The 18,601-nt window shown below is 40.9% G+C and overlaps 1 protein-coding gene across 33 annotated transcripts in view; it reads right to left on the bottom strand.

Moving 5' to 3' along the window:
* LRRFIP1 (LRR binding FLII interacting protein 1) overlaps positions 1-18,601 on the bottom strand; it is a 192,386-nt gene that overhangs the window by 27,862 nt on the left and 145,923 nt on the right. For 23 of the 33 annotated variants that reach the window (XM_007668442.4, XM_039912620.1, XM_039912622.1 and 20 more), the window contains 4 exons: positions 15,927-16,001; positions 3,454-3,489; positions 3,100-3,225; positions 2,193-2,264 (listed from right to left, as the gene is read on the bottom strand). In XM_007668442.4, the coding sequence (XP_007666632.1) occupies positions 2,193-2,264; positions 3,100-3,225; positions 3,454-3,489; positions 15,927-16,001 (309 nt within the window). The remainder of the gene's footprint in view (positions 1-2,192; positions 2,265-3,099; positions 3,226-3,453; positions 3,490-15,926; positions 16,002-18,601) is intronic. The other 10 variants (XM_039912610.1, XM_039912612.1, XM_039912616.1 and 7 more) reach the window with 3 other exon arrangements.

The following is an 18,601-nucleotide window of genomic DNA, read 5'->3' as shown; positions in this document are numbered from 1 at the left end:
CTACCCTCTCCAGGCAACCTTTCCCTGGTTCATTTCTCTTTTCCCCAGGGTATTTCCCCACTTCCCCTCTTCATGTACCACGACAGCATTTCTGTGCCACCTATACATTTGTTTACTCACAACCCCGGGCAACCCTTCTTTACATAATGACTTACATGCCCTATTTTTTCAGCACTTACTGATCTACTTATCCAATTTTCCTTCTAACTCCTAACTAAATTACTTTAATGCCTCTCTCTACTAGGCTGTAGCTCCTTGAGAAGAGAAATCATTTCTACCAACAATAATTATACTCCTCTAGAGTGTAATCTCGTCCTCTAGACTTTAAGCTTGTTGTGGCCAGGGAATATGTCTTCTGTTGTATTGTACTCTCCCAAGTGCTTAGTACAGTGCTCTGCACACAGTAAGCCCTCAATAAATACGACTGATTGATCTTCCAAGTCCTTAATAATGTGGTCTACACACAGGTTCTCAATATATTACAGACTGATATTTACTTTGGGAGGTGAGGAGAAGGGTGCTAAGCACCACATAGAGCATCAGCACTCCTAGATGAGTTTCAACTGTCCTTGTCTCTGCTTAATTTCATCCTGTTTTTGCAGTAATCATGTTTCTAATTGGTCTGTCATTTTCATTTATCTCCTTGACTTTCAAAATGTTAGCAATCCCACCATATTTTATTCCATCTGCATTTTGCAATGAGTATACTCAACTGCTTTGTGCAGGTCATTCACTCTATTGAATAGAACTGGCCTCAGGGCAGACCTGAGGAGCATCATTCTCTGGGTCCCCCTCACAACCCCATCCCATCAGGGCCCATCACATGTAGGTTGAAACTGAACCATTAGTGGGAATCTGAGTGCAGCTCACAAGCCAGCTGTGCTTCCACCTAAACTGTAGTGGTCAATGTCAGCTGGTCAGGGAGAAGGTCACAAGCCTTAGTGAAGGATAGGCAAGATGATGTAAAAATTGTTTCTCCGGTTAACATTTTTTTTTAACATTTGCTAAGCACTTACTATGTACCAGGCACTATACTAAGTGCTGGGGTAGATACAAGCTAATCAGGTTGGACACAGTCCATGTCCCATATGGGGCTCATAGTCTTACTTCCCATTGTACTGATGAGGTAACTGAGGCACAGAGAAGTGACATGCACAAGGTCCCCCAGAAGACAAGTGGCGGAGCCAGGATTAGAACTCAGGTCCTTCAGACTCCCGGGCCTGGGCTCTTTCCACTAGGCAACGCTGCCTCTCATGCTGTCCACATGTTCTCACATTAACACAGAAGGAGACTGAATTTGCTAGGTACAATCTGCTCTCCATAAAGAAAATATTCTGGTTTACTAATTTCAAAGATTTTCAAACCTGGGAAGTTATTTCGTCTCCTTGGACACTTCCTTCTGAGCAAAACCAAGTTAATTTCTCATGACTACCAAAGGATTAATGGGAAGTATTTGCTTTCTTTCTAACCGATGGTCCCAACTACAATTATAGACTAGTGAATAACACTGAGTAGCTGGGGGTATGGTGAAGGAATTCTATCAAAAGGGCAATATTACTCTCAAAGTGATTTGACAGAAAATATATTCATATTATGAGAAGTGCAGCTTTATATCTATGATCTGTAATGAGCTAGATTCTTTGGTTGCGACAATTATCCTGAACTGAGTAAGAAACTGACTGAAAAGTATTAAATAAAATCCCTTTCAAAATTAGCGTTTGCTCAAATTATGGTATTGCCTTTTGTTATTTCCTCAAAAGCTAGTGGATGAGAAAAGTATGACTTTTTAAACAATGTTAAGATAAATCCAAACCAAGCAGGTATTAAAGCTAAGTATACATTCTTCTAATGTAGCTGTTTGGGAATCCTAGAACAGAAAATAAGAAATTTTCATTGGTCCCATTACTAGATAAAAATTATTAGGGAACTAAGAAATCTGAGTACATAGTTTAATAGAAAAAGACATGCATCTAGTTACCATATATTAGTAATATTTTTTGCTAAGTGTTTATATAAATTGTCTAAATATTTGGGAAAATTAATTTAAACCCATTTCTCCCACCCGTGTGAATTTTTTTTTAAACAATTTATAACTTAGAGCAAAGCATGCATATTAAATAGTAGTCCCTCTTCAATATCTCTTTGGAAAGTTAAGTGTGTTAATATCACACGTTCAGACTGCAAGCTAGTACCTTCATTTCTTTCAATCCCTGCATGTATTTGCCTTCTACATCCTGAATCTGGTCCTTTAACTCATTGATCTCCTGAGGGAAATGGCAAGAAAGGTCAACGATGACAAGGAAACAAATTAAAGCGATTATAGGTGAAGAATTGGAATAATGTTCAAAAGCTTCATCTGTATTAAGATTGGTTTGATATTAGGAAACACTTTCATTCCTTCATGTGAAATGGCAAAATAAATACTTGCTTAGTCAAGGCTCAAAAAATGTTGACCTATATTGACAAACACACACATCCCTGGTAGTTCTTCTTTCTTGCCCCTATATATGTTATCTTCACAATTGGAAGCTTTTTCTCACTATCCTTATATCTTCTGCTGCTGTGTAGCAGCAATCCTGTGCATAATCATCATCCAACCTTCATTATTCACTGTCCGTATTTTGTGAGTCCTGAATATGAAACTAGTATAGAAGAAGGAGAAAAATCAAAATGTACTTTCAGGCTTTATTAGAATGTGCTTCTTATGTGAAAACTGTTCACTTAAGAGGGAAAATGGAGAAGGCTGAAACACTGTCAGAACTTCATCTGTGTCTATCTGACATTGGTTTTGAAACACTATCCCCTTAAGAGAGAAGATTTTGCTCAGATTACAAATTTCTGGCCATGTTTTAACCGATACGGCCATCTAGGTGTAGGTTGGTATCTTTGGTTGGGGCAAAGTTTTAAGCCTAGCTCTACCCTAGATTTGCTGTTTAATCTGGAAATAAAAACAAAAAAAAATCTGTAAAATTAGGAAACGTACCAGCTAAATACTCAGGGAGTAGAATGTCAGAATTTTAAGGAATCATGTCTCATTGGACTGCAGGTCTTGGCGAAGGGCAGTTTTAGGCAAATATATATACATAAAGGGTTTCTTACTTTGATTTCCCGAATGGACGTTTCAGTATCAACAGAGATGGAGGTATCACCACTGCCTCTCCGAGAAGAAGTTCCACCCAGAGAGGCAAGGGTAGCAGCTGACAAGCCAGGCACATTCCGTCCTCCCTAGGCCAGAAATGGAAAAGACAATTTATCAAATGTGCTTGCTCTCTGGACTGAATTTTTTCCCATCCCTATATGAAGGATTTATATATGTATTTTAATCATTAGGAGGGGGTGTTATTCTAAACCCCAAATATGATGATTTGCTTGCTCTTTTGACCGCATTTTAAGATGGGCAACAAATTCTGTTGTTGAGGCAAAATAGAATTATTGAAAATACACAAGACGTACCTTTTCAAGGAAATCTTTTTCTGGCCTTTCCTCAACCTGTCAAATAAAGTACAAAAATATTAGGAATATTAACCAAGGAATGAGAACGTAATGGAAAGAAATTCATAAAATGAAGTCAAGTTCGTTTTTCTTTCAAGCCCCTTTGTACATGATACCTGAGGCCCCCGCCACTACATAGGCTAATACATTGATGATAAATGCACTTCATTTCTCAAACTTAATTTTCTAATTTGGTAATTACATAATTACCTAAACATTTTGTTCTTCGCAATTTTAGACCTCATGTCCATTTTATTATTTTCCTGCTACTGAAAAATCTAGAGAGACAACTGGTAATTGAGCTGCTTTTAAACATCTTTCCTCGGATTCTCTGGTTCTGATATTTTAAACACAATTCTTATCAGTTGAGCATCTCAAGAATGTTAGGTATTAATATGCAGACCTCAAATGCACACAACAGCATTTACATCACAGTCAGAATAAAAGAGATTTAGTTCATTAGTTCACTATTTAATCTTGTGATTTTTAGTGAATCTGAACTAACAGTAGAATGAAACTAAAACTCAAAATTCAGAGTTGACCTAAAATGGTTTCCTTTAAAGACACCTTATATCATTTACATAACAAAAATGATGGTATTTAATTTTGGCTCAACCAGGACTGCCTTATCCCTCCAGGAATTCACACCACATTTAAAAGTGGCACGGAATTTAGTAAACAGGTGCGTATGAGAAAATGTAGGTAATTTTTCAAGTTTTTCTTTTTGGGGTTTAGAAAATATAAAGTGAATGCTAACACTTGGAGAAGTGGAATTCTACAATGCCATGGTAGTTACTTAGCTACTATATACTATACAAAGTGCTAAAGAAATCTGACAAGTCATTCTAGATTTCCCCCTAACACCAAATGTGGTTTTAGATAGGTAGGTAGAAACCTAGTCTGACACCAACTACCATCACAAGGGCTAACCAAGTCCTGGCAGTGAAGTACAGCACAAGGATTCTAGCAATAACAAGTAAACTGCCTTCTAACACAGTGGATAATTAAATACGTTTCAAAGACATCAACTTCAAAAGAGGTCCAGTAAAAATGACCACTGACAAAATTTTTGTTTTAAAGGTCATGCTACCAATCAGTTCAGAAAAATTACTCACAAACCAAAAACAAATTCTGAATGAGGATCAGTTTTACGTGTCTGTGAAAATTTTTTGAAAATTAAAGCATTTCTTAAGTTCTTTATGCAAGAGAAATTCAGATTTCATGTCCCCCCTCAAAACAGCAGTTTGTCTTTTTCTATATACATTCTTCAATTCATAAATATAATTAAGAATTGGTTACTCTTCTGCTAAATTCAGTTACATGTTACATCCAAAAAAGGGCCCCAATGTGTATGACTTTCTATAACAACCAATTAATTATGGTACGATGAGCTAAGAGTTAGCGTAGATACAAGATAATCAGATCAAACAATCTCTCTCTTACATGGGGCTAACAACCTAAAAATTTCTATTGGCAGATGCAAATGGTAATAAGAGTAGAAAACCCTGCCAAATAAACATTTCCCCATCACTGTCGAATGTTAGCCAGCAAACCAATGAAAATGAAACTACATCTACCTAATTTACAATTTTTTCTACTTTTGAAAAGGCTATCTTTCTACCTCATACTTCCATCTGCTCAGAGACCAAAAACTTTCACTAAAGTCTGACAGCTGCAGCCTGAATGGGCCTTAGATGAAATTTGGACCAGTGTGAACTTGGCAGCTAATGAACCCTGCATGGACTAGAAGTTAGCCAGACTAAGGTAGCTATTTGTACACTATTAAACCATTCTAACCAGGTTTCAATCAATCAATTGTATTTATTGAGCGCTTACTGTGTGCAGAGCACTCTACTAAGCACTTGGGAGAGTTTCCAGCTAGTCTGTCCCCTGCCTGGAACAGACATGGCCTGGGATTTTATTTTATTTTTTAAATGGTATTTGTTAAGCACTAAATATGTGCCAGGCACTGTACTGTGAGCTGTGTGCAAGCCAATTAACTATTATGGTATCTGTTAAGCATTTTGTGCCAAGCACTGTTCTAAACTAATCAGGTTGGACACAGTCCATGTCCCATATGGGGCTCACAGTCTTAGTCCCTATTTTTCAGTTGAGATAGAGAAGCAGCGTGGCTCAGTGGAAAGAGCCCGGGCTTGGGAGTCAGAGGTCATGGATTCGAATTAAGGCTCTGCCGCTTGTCAGCTGTGTGACTGTGGGCAAGTCACTTCACTTCTCTGTGCGGCAGTTACCTTATCTGTAAAATAGGGATTAACTGTGAGCCTCATGCGGGACAAACTGATTGCCCTGTATCTACCCCAGCGCTTAGAACAGTGCCCTGCACACAGTAAGCGCTTAACAAATACCAACATTATTATTATTATAACTGAGGCACAGAGGAGTTAAGCGACTTGCCCAAAGCCACACAGAGGACAATCGTGGAGCCGGAATTAGAAGTCACGTCCAGACTCCCAGACCTGTGCTCAGTCTAATTAATCTTCATTTTACAAATGAGGTAACCGAAGCACAGAGGAGTTAAGTGAGTTGCCCAAGGTCACAGAGCAGACAACGGCCAAGTCAAGATTAAGCTCCCAGGCCCATCCTCTACCCACTATACCACACTGCTTCTTCTACATTTTGATTTTGTGTCCGGCTTCCTCCTGCCTTAGCTCTAGCAGCCAAGTCTCGTGCCTCAAAACCGACATTCAGATGCACAGGGACTACAGGGGGAATGAATGCACAGGCTCGATCCCGAGATCGAGGTGCGTTTTAAGGGTCCCCCTGGAGAAATGCTCTCAGTTCTGAAGAATTCCCCCAATTGTCCATTCTGGCATCATTATACTGTGTAACAGGTTTACACCATAGACATAACATGTGTCTCCTTTCCAGTTCCACAGAAGGGTGTCTGGTATTGGCAAGTGCTGTCAACAAATACTCTATTACCAAGTTAATCCAAGCATTTATCCTATTCCACCTGGATTACTGCATCAACCTCCTTGCTGACCTCCCTGTCTCCTGTCTCTCCCCACTCCAGTTCTTACTGCACTCTGCTGCTGGATCATTTTTCCACAAAAACATGCAGTTCATGTCTCCCCACTCCTCAAGAACCTCCAGTAGTTGCCCATCCACCTCCTTACCATCAGATTTAAAGCATGCAATCACCTTGGCCCCTACCTTACCTGGCTATTCTACTACAACCCAGCCCATACACTTGACTCTAATGCCAACATACTCACTGTACCCTGGTCAAATCTATTTCTCCACTGACCTCTAGCCCACATCCTGCTCTGTCCTGGAATATCTTCCCTTTTCATATTCGACAATTACTCTCCCCGCCTTTAAAGGCTATTGAAGGCACAACTCCTCCAAGAAGCCTTCCTTAAGTCCTCATTTCCTCTTTTCCCACTCCCTTCTGCATCAACCTGTCTTGCTCCCTTTATCTGCCACCTGACGCCCAGCCCCACAACACTTATGTACATATCTATAATTTTGTTTATTTACATTAACATCTGTCTCCCCCTCTAGACTGTATGCTCATTGTGTCTGTTATATTGTAATATTATACTCTCGCAAGTGCTTAGTACAGTGCCTGAACATAGTAAGCAGTCAAATATGTTGACTGACCACCCTGGCTCAGAGCAGGAGGCAGGGGATGGTGGAAGGAGGGGAGAGAGAAGTGACCCTGCTGAATCAGGCAATCAGGCAATCCTTGGTTCTGCTTCCAGCCAGACACTTTTTGTCTGGGCTGTGGGAGGGGAAGTGCCAACTGTGCAGTCAGAGAGCACATGCACTAAGGAGAATGACACAAACATGCTGGACCCAGAGTGACCCACATCACCTATACAATCACTCTCCCCAACTTTAAAGTCTTTATTAAAAGCCCATCTCCTCCAAGAGGCCTGCCCCAACTAAGCCCTTATTTCCTCTTCTTCCACTCCCTGTGTCGCCCTTGCACTTGGATTTGCACCCTTTATTCACCCCTCCCTCAGCCCCACAGCACTTAGGTAGAGAAGCAGCATGACACCATGGATAATCTGGACCTGGGAGTCAGGCAGTCATGGACCTTGGGTAAGTCACTTCACTTTGCTGCGCCTCAGTTACCCTCATATGTAAAATGGGAATTAAGACTGTGTGCCCCACATGGGATAAGGGACTGTGTCCACCCTGATTTGCTTGTATCCACCCTAGTGCTTAGTATAGTGGCTGGCACATAGTACGTTTTTAACAAATACCACCACCATCATTATTATTATTGTACCATATCCATTATTTATTTATATTATTGTCTGTCTCCCCCTTTAGTTGTAAATTTGTTGTGGGCAGGGAACCTACCAGCTCTGTTATACTGTGCTCTCCCAAGCGCTTAATATAGAACTCTGCAAACAGTAAGCAGTCAATAAATACGATTGATTAATCACCTGTGAGTTGGGACAGTTCGGGCTGAAATACTTCTAGTTAAAAGGAAACCACCCAAAGAGAAAAAGAATTTAGATAATAATGACAACAACATTTAGTCACTTACTACATGGCAAACACTGAACCAAGCATTAGGGTAGATAGAAGATAAGCAGGTCACATGGACCTCAAAGTGGAGGGAGAGAGAAGGAGGGAGGAGGGAGAAGTATTAAATTCCCATTTTACAGTTGAGAAACAGAGAAGTTAAGTAACTTGCCCGAGTCCAATTAGCAAGCAACTGGCAAAGCCAGGATTAGAACCTAGGTCCTCTAACTCCTAAGGCCATGCTCTTTCCCATAATAAAAATGATGGTATTTGTTAAGTAAGCGCTTAACAAATACCAACATTATTATTATTATTATTATTATTATTAAGGGCTTACTATGTGCCAAGCACTGTTCTAAGTGCTAAGGTAGATATAAAGTAATCAGGATGTACCATGTGGGGTTCACAGACTTAATCCCCATTTTACAGATGAGGGAACTGAGGCACAGAGAAGTTAAGTAACTTGCCCAAAGTCACACTGCTGATAAATGGTGGAGCCAGGATTAGAACCCACAACCTTTGATTCCTAAGTCCCTGTTCTTTCCACTAAGCTATGCTGCTTCTCCAAGAGACCATGCTGTTTCCCTACAGTGCATATATATATTTTTACAGGGCTCAGGGAACCATGGAACTAAAAATTGGAAGTAAATGACATTGTTGGTTTTGATTGAGTAATCATAATCATTTATACTACTTAGTGTACATATCCATAATTTAATTTAATGTTTGTCTCCCCCTCTAGACTGTAAACTCAGTGTGGGCAAGGAACACTTCTACCAACTTTGTTAAAATATACTCTGCCAGGGGCTTAATACAGTGCTCTGCACACCGTATGAGCTTAATATGATTGATAGTTTGATACTTCTACCCTGTTTGAATAAACACCTGCTTATAGTATCAGTTTATATTTTTGAGGATCAAAACAACAAAAACCCTACAATTCTTACACACACTTTAAAAAGTGCCCCAGAATTCTGTTTACAGTTTAGTTTGAACAGCCCAGAGTATAAGAAACTCTCAGAAAAGTCTATTACACAAAAGAAAAAAAAAAGATATGTGAAGGTTGTCACACAGTGCCAGGTAGTATTTTTAGAATAAATCAAAACATCCACTTAAAAAAAAATTCCATAATTTCATACAACTAAAAGTACAAGTGGAATAACTCTCCAAGTCCAAATATGGAATTACTGGTGTTTCTGAAAAGTCACAGAAACTACACAAAATTGTGAAAGCTTTAATTTAGAATCTTAATTTGTAATCTTTCTGGGGTTTTATATCTCCTCAAATGTAACCCACAGCAAAGTTCTGTAATTTTTTTTTCATGGCACTTGTTAAGTGTTTATTATGTGCCAAACACTGCAATAAGTGCTGGGATGGATGCAAGCTAATCAGATTGAACACAGTTCAGTTCAGGTCTCACAGGGTGCTCATAGTCTTAATCCTCATTTTACAGATGAGACAACTGAGGCATAGAAAAGTTTAAGGACTTGCCCAAATCACACAGCAGACAAGTGGCTGAGCTGGAATTAGAACTCAGGCCCTCTGACTCCCAGGCTGTTTTCCTTCCACTAGGCCATGGTGCTTCCTGTTAAAATTTAAAACTTTAATACTGTCTGTGATAGAGGAGAGCTGCAAATTACAGTGAGGGCCCATGAAAGAAAAGCAGACAAAATACTGGGTAGTCCAGGGGCTATAAGTATTCTTAATTATTAACTGAAGTTATTAACTGAACAATTCTAGTGGACTTGGTAGTATAAATATGGAAGGTAAAAAAACAGTCTATTGTTCAGTTTATTCACATCTCTGGTCATAAATTTAAGCTTTTACCTTCCCAAGCCATTCACACACTGTATGGCATTCTAAGTGCTCAATAAAATACTGCCATGAAGAGTCCCAAGTTCTAGTTTTACCTGCACTGTGACCTTGGGAAAGTGACTTAACTTCCCCGTGCCTCTGTTTTCTTATCTATGAAATGGAAATAAAATGTATGTTCTTCCCATTCTCCTACCCTCTAATAATAATGTTGGTATTTGTTAAGCGCTTACTATGTGCAGAGCACTGTTCTAAGTGCTGGGGTATACAGGGTAATCAGGTTGTCCCACATGAGGCTCACAGTTAATCCCCATTTTACAGATGAGGTAACTGAGGCACAGAGAAGTTAAGTGACTTGCCCACAGTCACCCAGCTACTTTGAGCTCTTTTTGGGACAGAGATCGTGTCTGATATTTATTTATTCAATTGTATTTATTAAGGGCTTACTATGTGCAGAGCACTACACTTAGCACATGATAATCTTATATCTACCCTAGGACTAAGTACAGTGCTAGGACTACAGTAAACGTTAAGTAATACCATCATCATTATGTTTGTTTGCCAACTGAATGAGGTTTGGTTAAAATAATGAGTTAATCTGGATAATAATTAAGAAGAGGTTCATTGAGGACAGTAAGGGAAGTTTGCTTAAGAGCCTGCGCATACCATCTCCATTATTTTGTAAACTAAGATGAATTAGGTTTTCATTCATTACAATTGTTCCTTGATTATACAAATACTATATGACTGAGAAATCAAGTCAAAAATACAAATGGTGTAGATCTTAAAAGACAAAATCCACTAGCAAAGTTCAAGTTAAAAAAAGATGTATTTTATTCATTTCAATAGGACTATAGAAAATCTATTTTGATAGTTTAAGCTTCTTTCTTTATAAATTTAGTTATACTCTATTGTTTTATCTTTTGAATCCCAGTTTAAACATTGTAACTCAAATCCTACCCAGGTGGAAACAAAGGAGAGGAAGATTCAATACCACAATGAAACTGAGGGTGATAAGGTTTCAGCCTTTAATATATGCTTTAATGTAGCATGTATTACATGGTGATGAATGTTTTCAACCAATGCCAAGATATGAAGTTGCCTTCCTCATTCAGTCACTAGATGTCAGTCTCATACAGCGAGAAAGTCGCCCTGAAGCATCAGGGAGTGAACAAAAATAATACTTGGGGGAGAGGGGCAGGTGGCCAGCTAATGCGGCATTCATCATGTTCTAGATATTCCGAAAGGTGGATTAAAAATTTGACCCTTTAGGAAAATTCTCAGATTCATTTAAAAATCACAGATTAACATCTGCCACAGGTTGGGATTCACAGCCTATAGAAGGGTGGACAGTGCTAGAGTTTCATTCATATTCAGGTATGCCCCAGGAAACAACCACACTAAAATATAACTATTTGATCGTGTATTTATATGTATCACATCTTTTTATCCATGTTCTATATATTTGTATTGCTTTGCTTATTTTTCTAACTCTGGCCAAAGCGTAATTTGTTATAGGAAACTGTATTTCTGGAGAAGCAGCACTGCATAATGGTTAGAACATGGGCCGGGGAGTCAAGGTCACGGGTTCCAATCCTGACTCTGCTACGCTCAGCTGTGTGATCTTGGGCAAGTCAAATTCAGTGCACACTCACACTCTACTGAAAACATTTCCAGCCCCTCGGGGACATCTGCATTGACGATACCACTGTTGGAAGAGAAGTCACTGTGGACAAGGAATGTGCCTACCAACTCTGCTGTACTCAAGTGCTTACTTAGTACAGTGCTCTGCACACAGTAAGTGCTCAATAAATACCATCGATTGATAAAATTGTATAATGATTGAATCAAGATAATGTCTAATAACTCTGTAATCTTCAGCACACACTCTTGATTCTGTAGGGAATCATGGCTTAACTGTCAGTTTTACTTTCCTTCTGATAAACTTTTTAAATTATAATACGCAACTTGATTTTTAATGTTCAGATGTGCTGATCATCCTGGATTCCTAGGTAGACTGAAGCAGAAAGCTGACATGTACCATGGCCAACTTGAGTGAAATTGCCTGAAATAATTCAACAGTGACTCTCAGGACCAAAGCCAAGGGCTGGCTAGTTCTACCAAACTGGGAATGCTTCTGATCATTTCCCGCTGACAAACTCCTCACTTATCCCTTACAACAGGTGTGCAAGACCTGATTCTCCATGCATTCTAGTGGAAATCTACAAAGATCAATCAATACAATCCATGGTATTTATTGAACACTTACTGTGTGCAGTGCACTGTACTAAACATTTAGGAAAGTAAAATCACCAAAATTGGGAGATATAATCCCTGACTACAAGGAGCTTACAGTTTACAGGCTCCCCGTCAAATGTATTTACTGAATGCTTACCGTGTGCAGAGCACTGCACTAAGCGCGGGGGAGAGTACGATATTACAGAAACATTCCCAGAAAGCAAAACATTTAATTCCATATTTTGTACAGTATTGAAAGTGTCCAAAAGATAAACAGATTTAGGGCCACGCAAATATTGGTTTTGTGATTGTTTTAAGTTTGTAAAAAAATTCTTGTAAACATATTTTCCATTTTGCAGTGCCAGATTTTAATACCACTCTCTAAACGTATGTAATACCTGAATATATTAAATTTAGGTTTGTTCAGTTGTTAAATTTACCAAGCTTATCGTAGAAGGATATGGCACTGTTCCTTTCCTAAAGATAGGATATGGCATTTGGACAAATCCCAAAATACACACAGACTCCTACAGGATAACTATTGAAGGAAAGGAATGTGTCTCCCAGAAAAGGTGCCAACCTACAATCTAACAGCAGAGAGAAAAACCCCCAATGAAGGGTGACCGTCACACTGATCTCATTCACTGCCCATCACAAGAAACACAGTACGATCAACATCTCCTCCCTATTACAAAATGCAACAGTGGTTTCTTCACCCATCATTACTCTCCCAAGCGCTTAACACAGTGCCCTGCACACAGTAAGCGCTCAATAAATAGGACTGATTGACCTATTCCACTTGGGAATGAAAGCCACAGTCACTCCAGCCAGTGTCTGGGAAATGAGATCCAGGACATCACTGTGCTTCCTCCTTGACTCCCTTTCTTACTTCCACTTCAAGCCTCCCAAGTATAGTGCTGTGCACAACACAGTAAGTGCTCAGTAACTATGACTGATTGATCGCCTGTATTGCACTCCCCTCAACCCTTCTTCATTCAAAGCTTTTCCAGGCTTCGTGCAGCCTCCTCTCCCACCCTCACCCCACTTGCCCACCTGAACGCAGCCTGTGGAACTCCTGCCCCATCGCAGCCAGCCATCTGCTTATCTTTGATCTTTTCCCGATCCAGTCACTTCTCCACTTAATATTATTATTGCTATTGATAATAATAACAATGGTATTTATTAAGTGCTTACTCTGTGCCAGGCACTGTACTAAGTGCTGGGGAAGATATAAGATTATAAGGTCAGACAGTCCCTGTCCCATATAGGGCCCAGGTTTTAATTCCCATTTTGCAGATGAGGTAACTAAGGTCCGGAGTAGTTATGTGACTTGCCCAAGGTCACACAGCGGACAAGTGGCAAATCCAGGATTAGAACCCAGGACCTCTGACTCCCAGGCCAAGGTTCTTTCCACTAGACCATGGTGCTTCTTCACCATCAACAAGTCCTGGCTCATTCCAGGTGACTCTCTTTCTACCCCCTGGCATGCCAAGTGAAAGCAATAGGACTCCTGTCACTTCCCCCCACCCACTGCCCCATTCCGTGGCCCCCAGGACCTCTGCTTCTATTATGCCCCAGGCCCACTAAACTACATGGATTTAAACTGAGGCAGCAAATCTCTCAGCTTCTCATTCCACCACATGACCAGGCAAATCCAGTGGGAACCTGTTGTCTCCTCTTTTCGCCACAAAGGGCCCTGACATGCCTTTTGCGCCCTGGGACTGTAGAGATTTACAGAAACAGCGTGGCCTAGTAGAATGCTCACAGGGCTGGGAGTCAGAGGATCTGGGTTTTAATCCTGGCTCTGCTCCCTGCCTGCTTTGAAATTTTGGGTAAGTCACTCACCTTAACTGTGCCTCAGTTTCTTCATTGGTAAAACACAGATGAAATACCTATTTTCCTCCTACTTAGACTGGGAGCCCCATATGGGATTGGGTGGTGTCTGGTCTGATAATCTTCTATCTACTCCAGTACTTACTATAGTACTTAGTGCATAGTAATCACTTAAAAATCCCTATTTGGTAATAATGATTATTATTAATAATGGAGAAGCCACATGGTGTAGAGGATTCAGCACAGGCCTGAGTCTCAGATGGTCATGGATTCTAAACGCAGCTCTGCCACCTGTCCGCTGTGTGATCTTGGGAAAGTCACTTCACTTCTCTGTGCCTCAGTTTTCTCATGTGTAAAATGGTGATAAGACTGTGAGCCCCAAGTGGGAGAGGGGCTGTGTCCATCCTGCTTTACTTGTATCCACCCTAGCCCTTAGTACAGTACCTGGCACATAGTAAGTGTTTAACAAATACCATAATTATTATAATTATTTAATTCAATAGTGGAACTTACTGAGCGCAGAGTACTGTATTAAGTGGTAGGGAGAGTAAAATAAAACAGAGTTGGGAGACATGTTCTCTGCCCAAAATGAGCTTTCAATCTACAAAGGTACTCAGCAGCACGCTCCCTGATCTCTTTACCAGCCAATCGAAACAAATGGAAACTCGGTCACCCAGTGACCCCCATTCTCAATAAGCCCTTGGCACACTGGGCTGTGGGTGTACTGCCCCCTCAGTCTCCCCACTAGCCCAGTGATCAAAACATTCTGGATTCCCATGCCTTCCTGTGGCATCACCTGCCACATCCACGTGTCATCCCCCTCCCGCCGGCCCCATTTCCCTTCTTCTCGACTCCGTCAGGGCCTATGGCCTCCTCTGTGACTGTTGGTCTGAGCTATGAGGAGCCTGAAACTGTGAGCCCCATGGGGGACAAGGTTATATTTACCCCAGTGCTTAAAATGGTGCTTGACCCATAGTAAGCACTTGATATAGCCCATATGAAAAAAAGAAAAAAAGTCTTGCTCCTTCTTCCAAGTTTCTCCTTGTTTTGCTCTTTTGTATTTTGGTTTACCTTCATGGGTCCCACCCCTTTCATCCTCATTCTTAGATTGTGAGCCCATTGGGGAACAGGGACTGTCTCTATACTTCAAGGAGAAGTTAGCCTGCTCCTTGCCCTGAAATGGCTCTTCTGTCACCCCCTCCTCCAACTTTCACCTTCTCTCTTCTTTTGAAGACCAGATCAACAGCCCAACAATTATTAATCATCATCAACTGCAGTCCCCCATACCTCCCCAGGCACCATTTCCAAATTCCTGCTAGATTTTGATGCCTCTCTCACCTTCCTTGCCTCCTTCTCCTCTGCAATGATTGTCTGGGATTTCAACATCCAAGTGGGGATGAGGATTAGGGAGAGAAGAGTAACTGATTCTAAATTTAAGATGGCTGGGGTGATTTTCGCTCAGCCACTGAAATGACATTTTAAGATTCTGCTTTTGATTATCATCTTCCACAGTCATTCACCAAGTGCACTACTTTGTGAAATGCGCTTGGAGCATTCCCCCTCTCCCTTTAGAGAAAGGTTCACTCTTGTTTTCAAAGGTGACTGCGATATTTGTTCCCCCCTCCGAAACAGAAGAAACAACGCTCAAAACCTCTCACTAACCCCATGGCATTTTGTCAAAACAGCCATTTTAGAAGAACAATAAAGTAAGTCGATTGAGGCAACCAGATCTTGTGAGAATCTGCCCCAAATCACAAAGGACAGAACAGGCTACCCCTGCACCTTTTATCAGAAGCACACACTTGGGAACGAGTATTGTGAATGATGAGGGAAAGATACACAGATAAGGGTGACTTTTTTCTTTGCCAGTCTACTCGTGTTCAATGATTATTTCATCTTCAAACCCGAAATGAAGTGTGAGGTAACGTGGAGGCTTGCTCCTGTACCCGATCAATCTTCTCCAAACCTGAGAAGCAGATAGCACTCAGCAAGAAGGAGGCAGAAAAAGAAAATAAGTCCAAGTATGCATTAAAGAGAAATAAAGATATGCTCACCACTGGACTCGCCCGAGCAGAACTGGCTCTGGATGACGCCCGAGATCCTGACCCGAAGAAGGTGTACTCCGACGGCTACCAGCCCACACCCCGAAACACAGAAAACACAAATAAACCAACAGGATTAGCAACTGAGCAGCACAGGAGCAGAAAAAAGCAGAATGTTCCTCCGAGAGGCAGCCAAGAAAAGCAGTGTTATACTGAATAGAGAAAAACAGATCAATGTTAGTTCAAGCCTTCACTTTTAGAAGAACCACACAATATGCTAAAATGGGCATTCTATGTGCATTAAAGGGTTAAGACCACTATGTCATGGTAAAAAGAGGATCTGTTAAGGTTGGAAATGAAACACACTCGGTAAATATAAAATATTTAAAACACCATCCTAATCCCTGGAGTCACACCTGGTTTGCTGAGTGAAAGGAAATCATCACCAAAAAAAATCTGAAAGTTTCTAACAAGACAATGGAATTTTCATATCAAACTAGGTTTTTCACAAGCTGAGCACATCACCTCTCTACTATTACTACTTTGCATTCTACAAAAGCATGGGAAAAAACTGGGTTTCATTTGGGTTTTACAGACTAAATGAAAAAGTACCAAATTCAAGTTCAAATGCCCGAAAATTTTTGCCTATCAACCTTCGCATGAAGCAAAAACTCCACATTCTTGGCTTCAGAGCTCTCCATCATCTTGCCCCTTCCTACCTCACTTCCCTTTTTCTCCTTCTATAGACCACCCCATACACTCTGGTCCTCTGCCGCTAACCTCCTCCCGGTGCTTCATTCTAACCTGTCCCGCCGTCAACCCATGGCCCATGTCCTACCATTGACCTGGAATGTCCTCTCTCCTCACATCCGCCAAACTAACTCTCTTCCCCTCTTCAAAGCCCTCCTCCAGGAGGCATTCCCAGAATGCGCCCTCCTTTTCCCTCTGCCCCTCCTCCCCAGTCCCCCTACTCCCTCCCTCCGCTCTACCCCCTTCCCCTCCCCATAGAACTTGTGTATATTTGTATATATTATTCATTCATTCCATAGTATTTATTGAGCGCTTACTATGTGCAGAACACTGTACTAAGCGCTTGCAATGAACAAGTCGGCAACAGATAGAGACAGTCCCTGCCCTTTGACGGGCTTACAGTCTAATTGGGGGAGACAGACAAGAACAATGGCAATAAACAGAGTCAAGGGGAAGAACATCTTGTAAAAACAATGGCAACTAAACAGAATCAAGGCGATGTACATTTCATTAACAAAATAAATAGGGTAATGAAAATATATACAGTTGAGCAGATGAGTACAGTGCTGAGGGGATGGGAAGGGAGAGGGGGAGGAGCAGAGGGAAATGGGGGGAAAAGAGGGTTAAGCTGCGGAGAGGTGAAGGGGGGGTGGTACTCTATTTTATTAATGATATACATATATGATTCTATGATTCTATTTATCTTGATGGTATTGATGCCTGACTACTTGCTTCGTTTTCCCATCTCCCCTTTTTAGACTGTGAGCCCACTGTTGGGCAGAGATTGTCTCTATATGCTGCCAAATTGAACATTCTAAGCGCTTAGTACAGTGCTCTGCACATAGTAAGCACTCAATAAATGCAACTGAATGAATGAAGTTACTTTCCAGGTAGTAATTATCCTCATGATATCAGAGTCCCAGAGAGGGGGCAGATATTACTTCTTGTGTTCTCTTGTTTTGCCTGATGATAACACTGCAAATGTTCTCTCCAAAGAACTGTGGCAAATGAATGAAAAAAGCCAGGTCTAACCTAAGGCTTGGTTTACTGACAACTGTGTCTTGAATACACAAATTCAAAAGAACAACACTGTATTTCCCTGTCGGTGAGCTAATTGGAAAATTACAAATAAGGCAGTGTCCACCTCAGCACGAGGGCCTAGTTCACAGTTTCCAAATCTACCATTATTCATTCACTCATTCAATTGTATTTGTTTACTGTGTACAAAGCACTGTGTTAAGGTTTGGGAAACTAAAATATAACAACAGACAGCACCCATTTTCTAGTTCACCCAAGTACTGCCTAGATCACTGATAAGATTAGAGAATTTGGCAAACTAGTGGAAGGCTGCTTTTTTTTAAGGTATGTTAGGCACCTACTATGTGTCAAACACTAAGCACTATGGAAAGTGCTGGTAAATTAAGTGGGTCATGGTCCCTGTCTCGCATGGCGCGCTCAGTGTAAGTTCGAGGGAGAATAGGTATTGAATCCCCATTTTACAGTTGAGGAAATTGAGCTCAGAGAAGTCAAGTGACTTGCCCACAGTCACAAAACAAGCAATTGGCAGAGCCGAGATTAGAACCCATGTCCTCTGACTCCAAGGCCTGTGTTCTTGCTCTTTCCACTAGGCAACGTTGCATCTCTAATGAAACTCAGAGAGATAACAGTTTCCAAGTAATCTTTTTATTTAAGAGTTCAAAGGAAGATTAACTAAGCCTGGATTGAATTAAATGGTCTAGTGTTCTTTCCACTAGGCCATGCTACTTTCTTTTGAGTCAGAGAATCTGGGTTTTAATCCCAGCTTCGCCACTTGTCTGCTGGGTGACTTTGGGCAAGTCACTTAACTTCTCTGTCCCTCAATTATTTCACCTGTAAAATGGGGATTAAGACTGTAAGCCCTATGTGGGATGGAACTGTGTCCAACCCAATTATCTTAT

The sequence above is a fragment of the Ornithorhynchus anatinus genome, chromosome 7, assembly GCF_004115215.2.
Source record: "Ornithorhynchus anatinus isolate Pmale09 chromosome 7, mOrnAna1.pri.v4, whole genome shotgun sequence".
In the NCBI taxonomy this organism is placed as follows: Eukaryota; Metazoa; Chordata; class Mammalia; order Monotremata; family Ornithorhynchidae; genus Ornithorhynchus; species Ornithorhynchus anatinus.
The sequence above is the reverse complement of the archived record's forward strand: the minus strand, read 5'-3'. Positions and strand labels throughout refer to the sequence as shown.